Source organism: Schistocerca serialis, chromosome 2 (genome assembly GCF_023864345.2).
Source record: "Schistocerca serialis cubense isolate TAMUIC-IGC-003099 chromosome 2, iqSchSeri2.2, whole genome shotgun sequence".
Taxonomy (NCBI): domain Eukaryota; kingdom Metazoa; phylum Arthropoda; class Insecta; order Orthoptera; family Acrididae; genus Schistocerca; species Schistocerca serialis.
Window position 1 is genome coordinate 529911073 of NC_064639.1, and position 14713 is coordinate 529925785.

Below are 14713 nucleotides of genomic sequence, written 5' to 3' on the forward strand. Positions count from 1 at the left end.
CACTACTTAATCTAACTTAAACTAACTTACGCTATGGACAAGACACACCCATGCCCGAGGGAGGACTCGAACCTCCGACGGGGGGAGCCGCACGGACCGTGAAAATGCGCCCCAGACCGCGCGGCTACCCCGCGCGGCTGTTGATAGACATAGTACAATTCAGTATCCACTCTTATTAATCAAATGAGCTATGAGACTCGAAAAAATAGAAGTTAATACCTGAGAGTAGTATGTTAGCAGGGGAGGCCTAGGTAACATTGTCGGATACTGTAATTTTAATACGATTTCGTAGCCAGTACTATAAGTTTATGGCAGATGGTAATTTCGACATGAAGCAAGTATACGACAAGTGCAGTAAGAATCGAAATGTAAAAATATGTGTGAATTCCTGAGGGACCAAACTGCTGCGGTTATCGGTCCCTAGACTTACACACTACTTAAACTAACTTACGCTAAGGACAACACACATATCCATGCCCGAGGGAGGATTCGAACCTCCGGCGGGAGGTGCCGCAATAAGAATCAAGCTGTGCTTTTCTTAGGAGTTATAGTTAAAATTTACCTCGAGAACTTCGATAAATCTATCTAAAAAAGAAAGACAAACAAACACACGCACACACACAAGTCGGACGTACCTGTTAACAGACTGTCGTGCTATCAGTAAGAGAAGCAACACTGACCACGGCGACACAAATTATCTCCAATGCTGCTGAGGCAGCAGTTTACGCATGCGCAGAATGACGCGTTCAGTAGGCAGCCGTCCGCTGGAATACTGATGAGCTATACGTAGCCGTCTTTGAATTATGGCCTCATTGTACGAGCAGTTTATCTCAAGCAACGGCGTCGTTTCGTGATTTCCATTTGGTATACACTTAACGAATCTGTGTGTCTTCTCTCAGGCTCTCCCTGCGCGAACTCACTGAACTGATTCTATGAAAGCAACAGCGAGATAGAGAGGACGTCGTCAGATAAACTATTGTAGATGTCGGGCATTACATATAGTAATATATACACATACACACTTTAGGCTTTAAAATTTTTACCTACTATGTATTGTAGCAGATACATATTTAAAATTAGCTTCAGTCCCCCGATTGCAACCAACTTTTTCTTCGATTGCAAAGCAAATGGAGGAACTGGTAATCCAAATCCATATATTACCACTTAAGAGAGTCGTTCAATAAGTAATGAAACACATTCTTTTCTCGGGCAATTTCTGTTCAAAAAATTCGGAATTTGTTGTGGGACGTTGTGGAATATTCCCGTTTCATGGAGTTCCGATAGGTGGCTGCGCTAAGCGTTACTTTCAAAGTAGCGGCTATAACGGAGGTGCAATCCAAGCAGAGAGCTGTTATTCAGTTTCTTTTGGCGGAAAACTAAAGCATCGCAGATGTTCATAGGCCCTTGGAGAATGTCTAAGGAGACACCGCTGTGAACGAAAGCACGGTGAGTCGTTGAGCGAGCCTTCTGCTATTATCGCAACAAGGCCACGCTAACATGTCCGATCTCCCACGTGCCGGCCGGTTGCCCACAGCTGTGACTCCTGCAATGTAGCAATGTGCGAACACTCTCATTTGAGGTGACAGCTGAATCACAAACAAACACCTCGCAGCACGACTGCACGTCTCTGCTGGTAGTGCAGATACACTCGTCCACCAGTCGGAGCGTATAGCGTCCCCATTGAAATAATACGAAAAGACTTAAAAATCAGTATTTATAAAGAAGAGACATTTAAAAATTGAATAATATTCATTTTTCTCATGTACCCGTAAAATAATAATTTCTCTGTGTAAGTTTCGAGGGCAAAGAAATATAACAAAATGATATAAAGAGACGTCAAGATACGCTCATTTGTTAATTTTTTAGTCGTCTTCACTTCTTCCCTTGTCTTGGTTGCGTGTAGATGGACATCTTGCGAGTGCTGGCAAATGTAGGCATATTTGTACCAATTAAGCAGGGGCATGAAAGGGAAGCAGTGGTTGGGAAGGGAGTGAGACAGGGTTGTAGCCTATCCCCGATGTTATTCAATCTGTATATTGAGCAAGCAATAAAGGAAACAAAGGAAAAGTTCGGAGTAGGTATTAAAATCCATGGAGAAGAAATAAAAACTTTGAGGTTCGCCGATGACGTAATTCTGTCAGAGAGAGAGACTTGGAAGAGCAGTTGAACGGAATGGACAGTGTCTTGAAAGGAGGGTATAAGATGAACATCAACAAAAGCAAAACGAGGATAATGGATTGTAGTCGAATTAAATCGGGTGATGCTGAGGGAATTAGATTAGGAAATGAGACACTTAAAATAGTAAAGGAGTTTTGCTATTTGGGGAGCAAAATAACTGATGATGGTCGAAGTAGAGAGGTTATCAAATGTAGACTGGCAATGGCAAGGAAAGCGTTTCTGAAGAAGAGAAATTTGTTAACATCGAATATTGATTTAAGTGTCAGGAAGTCGTTTCTGAAAGTATTTGTATGGAGTGTAGCCATGTATAGAAGTGAAACATGTACGATAAATAGTTTGGACAAGAAGAGAATAGAAGCTTTCGAAATGCGGTGCTACAGAAGAATGCTGAAGATTAGATTGTTACATCACATAACTAATGAGGAGGTATTGAATAGAATTGGGGAGAAGAGGACTTTGTGGCACAACTTGACTAGAAGAAGGGATCAGTTGGTAGGACATGTTCTGAGGCATCAAGGGATCACCAATTTGGTACTGGAGGGCAGCGTGGAGGGTAAAAATGTTAGAGGGAGATCAAGAGATGAATACACTAAACAGAATCAGAAGGATGTAAGCTGCAGTAGATACTGGGAGATGAAGAAGCTTGCACAGGATAGAGTAGCATGGAGAGCTGCATCAAACCAGTCTCAGGACTGAAGACCACAACAACAATAACATACTGATTTAATATTATTGTTCACTTTTAATTTGTAAGAGGTGATCCAGATTTCGTGTCCGCCCTCCTTGAATTAACCTGCATTCGAGTAATTTACAGTGCAACGATCGCAGCGGCCGACGCAGCCAACGACGCCATTACGTGGCGATATTAACTTATAAAAATTAGTGGAAGCGAAAAACTCGCCCGCTATTAACATAATATACAATTTTCTCCACAGCCACCCTAAGTTGCAGGAAATACGTAGCTTTAAGATTCTTATTTTCAGTACAACAGCCGAGAGCCAGAGCCAGGACTCCGACTACAATGCAATGGTTAACGGAGGTAAGAAAAAATACTCTCGCGCGTGTGTGGGCAGCAATTGTAATTAATAACTAAAGATTTTTTGCTTTAAAGTGAACTGACTAGCTGAGGAAATTAATATGAAAAATTTATTCCATTGTTCAACTTGTGTGCTCATGTTTTAAGATTCAGCGAGTCTAACATTCATTAACGTAAAAAATAATTTGTACTGAAGATTAATATTGTTAAAAATAGGGAGAACTTCACAAAAGCGTTTAATTGCAAATCAAAATAAAATGAAATAGGGTAAACCATCCAATTATTGGCACTTTAAGAACATGTTTGTAGGGTAAATTATGTATCCTCAATACTTTCCTTGCTTGATGTATAATTCTAACATAAAACATACTAGAATATTAAAGTAACATTATACCACAATTACGAAAGTTTTATACTTTATTTTCCATGTGAAATAAGTTGCTTAAAAATGTGTAAAATTTTACCAGTTATTGGCACAATTTTCCAGTAGTTGGCATGCACATTACCAGTCATTGGCACCCCCAATTTATAACGACTTTACTTATTATTAATAATATTATTACTAACAACTAGCTATCACAAGCTGTTTCTAATACTTGGTAATGCAATAGAAGTTGAAAATTAAGAAAATAAAGAAAAACTGAGAATCAATTTATTAATTCAGTAAAATTACATAACACTCTATACAAATAGAACAAATGAATTACAGAAACACCAAACTGAGTTTGTTCTCAGTCCTTTCCTTTGTGTGAGTACTATTCCTGAATAACTGCTATTCACAGGCCTTTGTGTGATGCAAGCAGTAAGAATTTATTCCACCGATTCTGAGAAATCACTTTCATCATCAAAGGCATCAGTATTGTCACTATCATGTACCACGTAACAATTATGGCATGCAAAGAAATCATCATCTGAATCATCTGGGATATGTATTTGATGTCCACTGGGTATGCATGTAGAGTGGAAAAGTTTTTTACAGCTATTACATTCATATCCCTTCTTGGAAGAAACACTTCTTGTACATTTGAAGCACATTCCATGAAACTCTTTTTCTTTAGTCCTCATGCAACCACTTGTAGAAGCTGGAGCGTTCTCAACCTCTGAATGCTTAGCTTGGGATGTCAGCTCTGTCCGAATGCTGGTATCTCTCTTCATTTTCTTCTTTTTATTAATTTGTTGAGTAGCTTGCTTTTTCATTTTCTTCTCTTCTCTTCCCTGCTTTCGTTTTTCTTTCTGTTTCATGGCATCCTCCCTCATTTTCACCTTTTCTTCGTGCAGGTTATTCCACTTTCTTGAGGTTAAAACAAATGGGACTCGTTCCACTTGTCGCTTTCCTTTCCTTTTTGGCGTTTCTGACCAAAGAAGCACTTCGTTTATACATTTGGTTGGAGTTTTATTTACTATAGGCGTATTTTCTGTGGCATCTCTTCCTGATGAACTCTGGCTAGCTTCTTCACTCGAGGCATGTTGTGGATTTGAAATGTTCAGATTTTCATCAGAAAGGGACACGTTGGCATCCGGCGTGATTTGAGTAGCTTTCTGTTCCTGTTTTTGTTTTTCATTTTGATAACATTTCCATAGCCGATATAGAAGAAAGAAATCTCCATGAGCGTTTTCTGTCACATTCTGTATAGTCTCAAATTCATTTATTTTATCTTCTCCAACAACCTGAACGAAAGTGTCGTATGGAAGAGGCAGGATTTCTGACTTCCTGCTGTTGCTGGTAATATTATTACGGTCAGAAACATTACTACCCAAGCACTTTGAGAAATCAATGTTATTTGGGTTCCATGGGTACAACCTGGTAGCTCTGAAACCATTTTTAATTGTGTTTTCAAGGTCCATTTTTTCAATCATTTCTTTCAAGATTGGTGCAAAGTCCTCTTTAGTTATAGCTTTTCCACCGTTGTCTGTTTGCAATGTGAATGCAGCATTCTTCCATTCACTTTTGAGAGGTCTGAAGACAGCAACATCAGCAGGCTGTAATATTCATGTAGAATTGGGATACAAAGATGTCAGAATAATTTTAAGATCTTTACACAGCTCGCTCAAGTGGTACGTTAAATGGGTTTTATGACCATAAACAAACAGAATTACTGGTTGTAGGAGATATGAACTCGAAGAAAACTTCAGATATCATCGATCCATTGTCGCTTCTCCCGATGCCCCACTTTTCAGGAACCTTGCTGATAACTTTGGTAGGAATTCTCTGATAGGGGTAAATTATCATTGGAGGGCACATCTTTCCATCTGCTGAGAATGTGCACATGACAGTGAGAGTAGCTTTGGCTGGACCTTTCTCTACTTCATAGATATTTTTAAAGCCCAAGGGTGCAAGTACAATATCTTTCTTAGGGCATAGAACAAAATTAGTTTCATCGCCATTGAAAATACGGCTTGGACATGACAGCACATCAAATACATTCTCCTCCTTAAGGAGGTCTTCTCTGGACGTAAACCATCCTCTCACGTCTTGTTTACTAACACAAGCACTTGCAGCAGTTACACCCTCAGGTGTTCTTTCAGAAACTTCCGGATGCCTTTTTAAAAAGGCAGAATACCATTTGTTACCAGGGGTGTCATCCTTAAAAGGATTAGGACGTTTACTGTTATGAAGAAATTCTCGCACGCTTGCCTGAATATCTTGTTTTCGCCGTGGGAATCCCTTCTGAGCACATTCAAAGATCCACCTGAAAAGATAATTAAGAATATTGTCAGATATAATGAATTAGCTTGTAATTTGTCAATGAGTCAATCTACAGGGGTAGCAATACTCACCAAACAAGGGTGTTTTCCTCCTCTGTGGTCAGTATAGGCGCTGGCCCATGGGATGTTTTGGTATATTTATTACTCAGCTGGAATTGTAATGTTGATCTGGGAATCCCGTACATTCTGGATGCTGCTTTGAATGAGATGCCTTTCTTTACTTCTTGGATTGCTTCCTGAAGGCTTTCTTCACTGTATGAATCTTTCGCCTAGGACCCATATTTCATTCAGTTTACTTCTATAATGAAAGAGATGCAGAAAAATGTTAAAATCAATGCCAATTATTGCTTAATAATTTTCCAGTCATTGGTACATAATTTTCCAGTTATTGGCACACAATTTTCTAGTTGTTGGCACGGTGCCATTTACTGGTTACAGTTATCATTGGAAGTTTCTGTTTTTACAGCTACATTTATTTCCCATTCTTATCAAGATTAAAATGAATTTCACTATGAAAGTGAATCAATGCAAAATACCAGTTGTCGGCACCTGGTGCCAATAGTTAGAATTACAGGCTTTTCAAAATCCAGTTATTGGCACAGCTTAAACTTCTACACTTTTGAGGTTAGAATGTTTCAATTTATTCCAGTAACTCCATACTGATTGTATTTGATAACCATGGTATCATAATTTTGAAATATGAGATGTCCACACAATTACAGCACTTAATATACGGCAGTATTTCTTAACTTATCTCTTAGAAAATCCTTTCTTGCTCAGGGAACTTCACAACAATCGACTTCAGGTCAGCTTCCCGCCAAACCAGTTCCCAGAAGGCGTTGAAACAAATGCAGCGCAACAAGCGGAAACAGAGGTCTTCTCCTGTTTCTATAACAGCACTACCATCTTAAAACTTTCTTTATTACAAAATGTTTCTTAGCAGGGTGCCAATTACTGGTGGGGTGCCAATAATAGGATCGTTTACCCTACCATTTTTATTAAGGCCCACCACGTAAGTCGGCAACAATCAACATAATAATAATATATTAAATTACGACGGACGCGAGAATGGCGCCGCAACTTTGGGGCCCGATCAATATGATTCTATTGTAATTAATGTAATTATGTATGTGTCTAATGGGTGTAAAATATTAATGCCTATATGAATTCTTTTACATGTACAATAACAAAACCATACCCTGAGGAGATCTGGAGAAGAAAAAGTGTAGAAAAGAAAAAGGATTACGAGAAAGAGAAGTAACAAAGGTAAGGCCTAATGTGCAAGCATCCTGTGTAGCTCTGTGCGGAATATCGAACCCATATGCACATGAGATACCTTCGGTGAAAAAATAGTAAGTAAAGTGCAAATTAAATTGTGTGTATTTGTTTATTTATATGTTTATTTTAGGAGGGGATAATTATTCGTTTGTGTATCAGTGTTAAAGATTTGTCAGTGGCTTAAAGTGAATTTATCATGGGTAGGATAGGACAACCTAAAGCATCCGTACCAGACGAACAAAATTCTGTTAACATGAAAGTGGGGATCAATTGCAAAACGTAAACGAATCCCAAGCTACCGCCTCGGATAACATAATTTCTGGAGCGGGGGCCGAGGATCGGTGGACGGTAAATGATGCTCCACAGCAGAATGGGAATATAATAACAACTCCACTGCCTGGGCAGGGGGGCCAATCGAGTGCTAGATTAAGCAGGGCACCAGTATGCTCACCGATTGCAGACCCATTTGCAGGATTTCTGCGCAGGTTAGAAGAAAGAGATAGGGAGAGAGATCAGAAATTTGTTCAGATGCTCTTTGAGCAAGAACAACAAAGAGAACAGAAAGAAAGGGAAGAAGAAAGGATGTCAGAACAGAGTGAAACGAAAGAGACGAAAAACTGGCTCAGATGCTACATGAGCAGGAGAAAAAATTAACACAAAAGCTCCATGAGCAAGGGCAACAAAGAGACGAAAAACTGGCTCAAATGTTACATGAGCAAGGGAAAGAATTTACGCAAAAGCTCAGTGAGCAAGGGAAAGAAATTACGCAAAAGCTCGGAGAGCAAGAGCAGCAAAGTGAAACGAAACTAGGCAGTATCGAAAACGAACTTGCCGAGATGCGGGACGCTTGTAAAGAAATATCCGAAATTGTGTATAGTTTAGCAGGCGAGATGCAAAAAAAGGCGAGATGCAAAAAATTACAGATATCGCAGGCTAGGCTTGAAGACAATGTCCAGACTTTAACCAACCGCGTGGATAATGTGGAGATAGATGCACGAAAAGTATTGATACATATTTGGAAGTGCAAGCTCAAAAAGTCGAAAAAGAATTTTATGAATGGCTAGAAGTGAAGGATCGCGAGATATCTGCAAAGATTGAAAGCGACGTAAAAACAGCTGTAGAATAAGCGACTGCGGCCGCGAGTGTAAATATTGACGCTAGCGCTGCCGCACTACATGCCGAATTAACACTGATCATATCCCGTGTGACAACGGAGTTGCCGAATTGGCAACAGGAGGTCGCGCGGAGACTGTGTTGGAAAGCAATGTAAACAGTGGCGGACAGATAATGAATCCGACTCCGCGTACTGATTACTATAATAACGCTGACGGTATGCAGGGTGCGAGTGCGCAACCGCAACCTAATGTGAATTATGGGCACGAACAATATGCGATACCGTGCAGCGCACATCATGAAGTAATGAATGCCACAGAAGGTAGGAATCAAATGTGCAAAAAGGAGGACAATGTGATAAAACACAGGACATTCCAACGTTTCAATAGCGAAAAACAAAATGTCCACCCTGTGGTATTCATTAAGAGCTTCAGGAATGTGTTTCCCAGGACGTGGACGGAAAGACAAAGTATACAGTTCGTGGTCTCCTTTATTCAAGGTGACGCGGCACTGTGGGCCACCGACATGTCCGAAAAATGTCTAACGATGAAACAGTTTGAAGGCGCATTCTTGCAAAAATTCTGGTCCGATAGCGTCCAAGAAAGACTACGCAAGCAGTTGTACAGTCCAGAAATGTACAATCCTAAGGTGGGAACGTTATGCAAATATTTTGAAAAATATATAAACAAAACCAGGTACTGGGACGAGCCCATGTCCGATCGTAACATAATCAGATTAATTAAAATGAAGTTGCCCACTGAAATTAAAAGATATTTCATCAATGTGCCGGAATATGATATAGAACAATTCATGGAAATAGTGGATTCTGTTGACTTATTTATCGAAGACATGAAAACCGAAAACAAGTGGAACCGTGAAAGCTGTAATCAACAAAAAGCCGATTACAATGGCAGCAACAGAAACGGTAGTAACTTAGTACCAAATGGTAACGGGAATAAGCAAGAGCACAGGCAACAGAATCGAGGCACGAACAATGGGAATGGTTATAACGGCAACGGTTATAATCGTCAAAATCGGAAGAGACATCATGATGGACGCGTGTCTAATGGATATAATGGTAACGGCAATCCGCAATGGCGGAACAACCGAAACCAGTGGCGTGGTTGTAATGAACCGACACCACAGTGGCAACAAAACACAGCGCCACAATGGAACGCCAACCCAGGTCCATCACAGAACATGTCAGGAAGTTACAACCGACCACCGCAAGACCAGAGCCATACACAGTATCAAAATTCACCATCGAGGAGGCAGGGCGGCCAACCCAACAGTAGCAACAACAACAACCAGAACCATAATGTGAGGTTAGTGGAAGAGACAGACGACTGTCAACCCACTAATGCTCATACGTTAAACTAAAGATAGCCAAAATACGCTCTCCATTGTTGGCTGCAGGATGGTGTAGTGAGGGCACATTCACGGATGACAGCCATAAACTTTGTATGCTGAGATACAATGAGGGAATAAAAATAGAAAAGGAACTTGTAGACATGCCGCAGAAATGTAACCGAACCGACAAAAGTGTTGTGCAGGCTATATTGCAAGCAGATATATACATACAGATAATAGTCGATACCAGTGGGTCAACCAATGTCATGAGTGCAAATTTTTATAAGTACTTGAGTCAAAATAATATATTACCAGTATTGCCAGCGAAGAATTGTCGTGTAACAGGTGCAGTAGGTGTACAATCTCATATCATAAAGCACCAGGTGCAATTCGAGTTCACGGTAGGCAATGAAGCAATGAAAAGCTCATTCCTATTCGTGTGTTGCTTGCAACCTGGGGATGGAATTTTTACGCCAGAGGGACGCAAAAATCGACCTCTTGTGCGGTGAAGTTGTTGTTGTTGTGGTCTTCAGTCCTGAGACTGGTTTGATGCAGCTCTCCATGCTACTCTATCCTGTGCAAGCTTCTTCATCTCCCAGTACCTACTGCAACCTACATCCTTCTGAAGTAACCCGTATGAATGAGGGTAGACGTGTAATTTTGCCATTGTTGAGGACACGGGAAGTGCACGGTAAATATTGCCGGAGCTTTCAGTCGATATTCGAAGGAATACAGGTAATGAATTTATATTCTGACTTAAATTCAAGACAAGCATATTATAAAGAGTTAATTACTGAAGACAAAGAGAAAAAAGGGAAACTGATAGCCATGAAAGTCAGTGAGTCAGAACGTTTGACTGATGCACAACAAAACGAATTGACTCAGCTACTTACAGATTATGAGAACGTGTTTTCGGAAAAACCCGGTGTTATCGAGGGCTACACATATAACATAGAAGTGGTACCTCACGATACTTTCTGTCACGAAAACTACACCATCCCGTGGTCAAAGAAGGAGGCAGTTACGAAGGAAATAAGAAAAATACTTACAAAGACATAAAGTCGTTCGCTCATTAGAGCAACTTTTCATACGCGAGTAGTAGGTTAAGTTTATAGTGTATTTTTTTCTGTGTTTAAATGTTCAGATTTTTGTGTAACTGGTAAAGATAATGAGGCACACAGGATTAGTACTATTCAATTTTGTAGATGTTATGGAATAACAGTATTTTTAAGCAATTGCATTTTAAAGAAAAATGAACTTAGGTTAAAGAATATTTTACAAATTTCATTTTTAAAAATGCTTTAAAAATATTTGAAAAAAATTCAACAGCATGTAATGATGAAAGAATTTTACATTAGTGTGTCATGAATATTTTTGAACTGTAGTAGTAATGAAACTTATTAAATTCAATATTATAGTGTATATGTTATTCCATGTATTTATGTCTATACCGATCCTGAAATATGATCAATCATAATTTACTAAACAACATTAGTGCAGGGTGTACATCACCCAAGGTACCTCATGTGTTGTGGACAAGGTACAAAGCAAATCAGTAAACGCGACTAACGCAAAGCACTGTTAAAATATATTGCCATCTGCTAAGCAGAGATTTGCACGAATTTATCGTGTAAACAAAAGTCACAAATCTAACACTAATCTAGGAACTTGCACGCTAGGCCTAGATTACAAAACGTGTAAAATAATGCGAGAGGTAAAGTTTTGTTAAGTCGAGCCTGGCTCTGGAGGGCAAGTACACAGTGAATAGGCAGACATGACATGGGGACTTACCTCAGATAAGACGGAAATACAATCGTATAGTCAAAAGTCTGAAGGCAAGTACGACTCTGTTAGTGGAAAATGGACGAGGTAATTAGTGCGAGAGACTGGTAAAATACAGCACGATCCAAAATCCAGTTCAGGCCGAATGAAATGCATTAGCGTTTGTGAATTAATCGGAACAGTTACTTTAAGCAGTGTGAAAAACTGTGAAGGTGAAACTGTGATACGGAAAGTGAAGTGCTAGTATTGAACGTTCAACAGCAGTAAAGACGCCAAACGCCAATATTACGCACGAAAAACTGTGAATTTGCTTATAAATGTGAACTGTTAACGTGAAGTGAACCCACAGTCAACATTTTTGGGACAGACTAATTTCAGTGAGTACAATAACGCGAGATAGAAATGCGATGCGTGGACTGTTGCAAAACCGCAGAAACGGCGAGTGTTTGTGCTAAGCTCGTATTGGGACACTCACCAGTACCTGCGAGTGCGGCGAAAACAAACAATTTTACCAAAAAAAAAAAAAAAACTGACGTGTAATAGAAACAGTATCGCATCAAAACTGCATTCAAGGGAGAAGATCCATGTTATGTATTCTGCAAGACAATGCTGGCTTGACACTCGGAAACTGGCGAAAACTTAACAACAACTGCCGCACTAATAAATGCTTCTTTCCCACTAGCGCAACCATCTGCAGCGGGATGGAAAAATTACGTTGGTTGCGTTTATGTTTCATGTACTACGTCGGAGATGCGTAGCAGAGCTGACTCCTGCCAACAAGCGTGGGGGGCGGATATCATCCCACTCCGCCACGCCCGGCCGAGACAGAAACGCATCGCCAACCGTGCAACCGATCAGCTGATTCTGGCGTTCCACGACGGCGAGAGATATGCTGGCGTCGAGCGGGCGTTGACCTCTCCGCAGCCGCCGCGAACGCCGAGCACCCAACACACCAAACGGAGCCGTCGCGAGCTAGACGTCGCGACGCAGATCATCAACGACACCGCAATCAATAACGACGATATATTAATTGTTATAATGATCTCATTTCTTTGCATAGTGCAACAAAAAAATTGTTCGTAACGTATGCACATCCTGTACTCCAATGACATCCCAGAAAGAATTAAGTGAAAGTAACCACAGCAGTTAGTCTGTCGCTCCGCCGAAGTTTTTCCCAGGGTTTCCCTACGGCCGCGCCAGATGGAGAGCGAACGGTTGACACCCCTGGGACTTCAAGAATTACATACTAACTCGTGATTGTATACCTTTGAACTCTGCAAAAACTGCAACCCCAAAAAGAAGCAGCCAAAATGAATGTACCAATGTAAAAGGTCATAACATAACTGTCAAACCAATTGTATTCTATGTCCTTTTCTTTTGTACATGATTATATTCGTAACCAATTGTATATTATATTGTTATGTAAATAACTTCATCTGTATTACTTTGTGTGCAACAAACATTATTAAGTACAATGACTAAAACATACGATGTGACATACGTGGACTGTGAAAGAAAAAAATCTGCGTGTGGACACTGTGGACATGAAACAGGAAATATTTATGTCAAAAAACACGAACATTTTTTAAGACATAAACATTTCGGGGGGCAATATAGCGTCCCCAGTGAAATAATAGGAAAAGACTTAAAAACAGTATCTATAAAGAAGAGACATTTAAAAATTGAATAATATACATTTTCTCATGTACCTGTAAAATAATAATTTCTCTGTGTAAGTTTCGAGGGCAAAGAAAATATAACAAAATCATATAAAGAGACGATAAGATACGCTCTTTTGTTTATTTTTTAGTCGTCTTCACTTCTTCTCTTGTCTTGGTTGTGTGTAGACGGACATCTTGCGAGTGCTGGCAAATGTAAGCATATTTGTACTAATTAAGCATATCGTGTACTGATTTAATATTATTGTTAACTTTTAATTTGTAAGAGGTAATCCCGATTTCATGTCCGCCCTCCTTGAATTAACCTGCATTCGAGTAATTTACAGTGCAACAATCGCAGCGGCCGATGCAGCCAACGACGCCATTATGTGGCGATATTAACTTATAAAAAGTAGCGGAAGCGAGAAACTCCCGCGCTATTAACATAATATACAATTTTCTCCACAGCCGCCCTAAGTTGCAGGAAATACGTAGCTTTAAGAATGAGATTTTCACCCTGCAGCGGAGTGTGCACTGATATGAAACTTCCAGGCAGATTAAAACTGTGTGCCGAACCGAGACTCGAACTCGGGACCTTTGCCTTTCTGGAAACATCCCACAGGCTGTGGCTAAGCCATGTCTGCGCAATATCCTTTCTTTCAGGAGTGCTAGTTCTGCAAGATTCGCAGGAGAGCTTCTGTAAAGTTTGGAAGGTAGGAGACGAGGTACTGGCAGAAGTAAAGCTGTAAGGACGGGGCGTGAGTCGTGCTTGGGTAGCTCAGTTTGTAGAGCACTTGCCCGCGAAAGGCAAAGGTCCCGACTTCGACTCTCGGTCCGGCACATAGTTTTAATCTACCAGGAAGTTTCTTACGTAGCTTTAAGATTCTTACTTTCAGTACAACAGCCGAGAGCCAGAGCCAGGACTCCGACTACAATGCAATGGTCAACGGAGGTAAGAAAAAAATACTCTCGCGCGTATGTGCGCCGCAATTGTCATTAATAACTAAAGATTTTTTGCTTTAAAGTGAGCTGACTAGCCGAGGAAATTAATATGAAAAGTTTATTCGATTGTTCAACTTACGTGCTCCTGTTTTAAGATTCAGCGAGTCTTACATTCATTAACGTAAAAAATAATTTATACTGAAGATTAATATTGTTAAAAAAAGGGAGAACTTCACAAAAGCGTTTAATTGTTAATCAAAATAAAATGAAATATCATTTTTATTAAGGCCCACCACGTAAGTCGGCAACAATCAACATAATAATAATATATTAAATTACGACGGCCGACGGACGCGAGAATCACTCAAAGGTGCGCGCTCGCTGTGTTCTTCGCAGTCTAGCAGAAGACTAAAGATCAACGAAGGACCATCTGTGCGGTACAATTTGCGCGTTACGAGGCTGATCGTGACAATTTTTTGTCGAATATCGTCATATGCGATGAAATACGGGTTCATCTCTTCGAGCCGGAAACGAAACGGCAACCCATGGAGCGGCGTCGTACCAACTCTCTTCCGCAGAAACAGTTCCAAGCCGTATCATTAGCCGGTCAAGTCACGACGAAGGTGGTACTCTGAAGGAGTTAATCTGTTTGATGTCCTCCCTCATGGTC

At 40.3% G+C, this 14713-nt stretch overlaps 1 protein-coding gene across 10 annotated transcripts in view; it reads right to left on the minus strand.

Annotated features, from left to right (window-relative positions):
* Positions 1-14713, minus strand: part of LOC126457500 (clavesin-2-like) — a 132644-nt gene that overhangs the window by 101952 nt on the left and 15979 nt on the right. For 4 of the 10 annotated variants that reach the window (XM_050093815.1, XM_050093805.1, XM_050093816.1 and 1 more), the window contains 2 exons: positions 5993-6218; positions 3850-5904 (listed from right to left, as the gene is read on the minus strand). The exons of 2 other annotated variants lie outside the window; for them this stretch is intronic. In XM_050093815.1, the coding sequence (XP_049949772.1) occupies positions 5286-5904; positions 5993-6105 (732 nt within the window). In that variant the 5' untranslated portion in view covers positions 6106-6218 and the 3' untranslated portion in view covers positions 3850-5285. Of the gene's footprint in view, positions 1-635; positions 849-3849; positions 5905-5992; positions 6219-13152; positions 13288-14713 lie in introns of those variants that run through there. 4 more of the 10 variants (XM_050093808.1, XM_050093817.1, XM_050093811.1 and 1 more) reach the window with 3 other exon arrangements.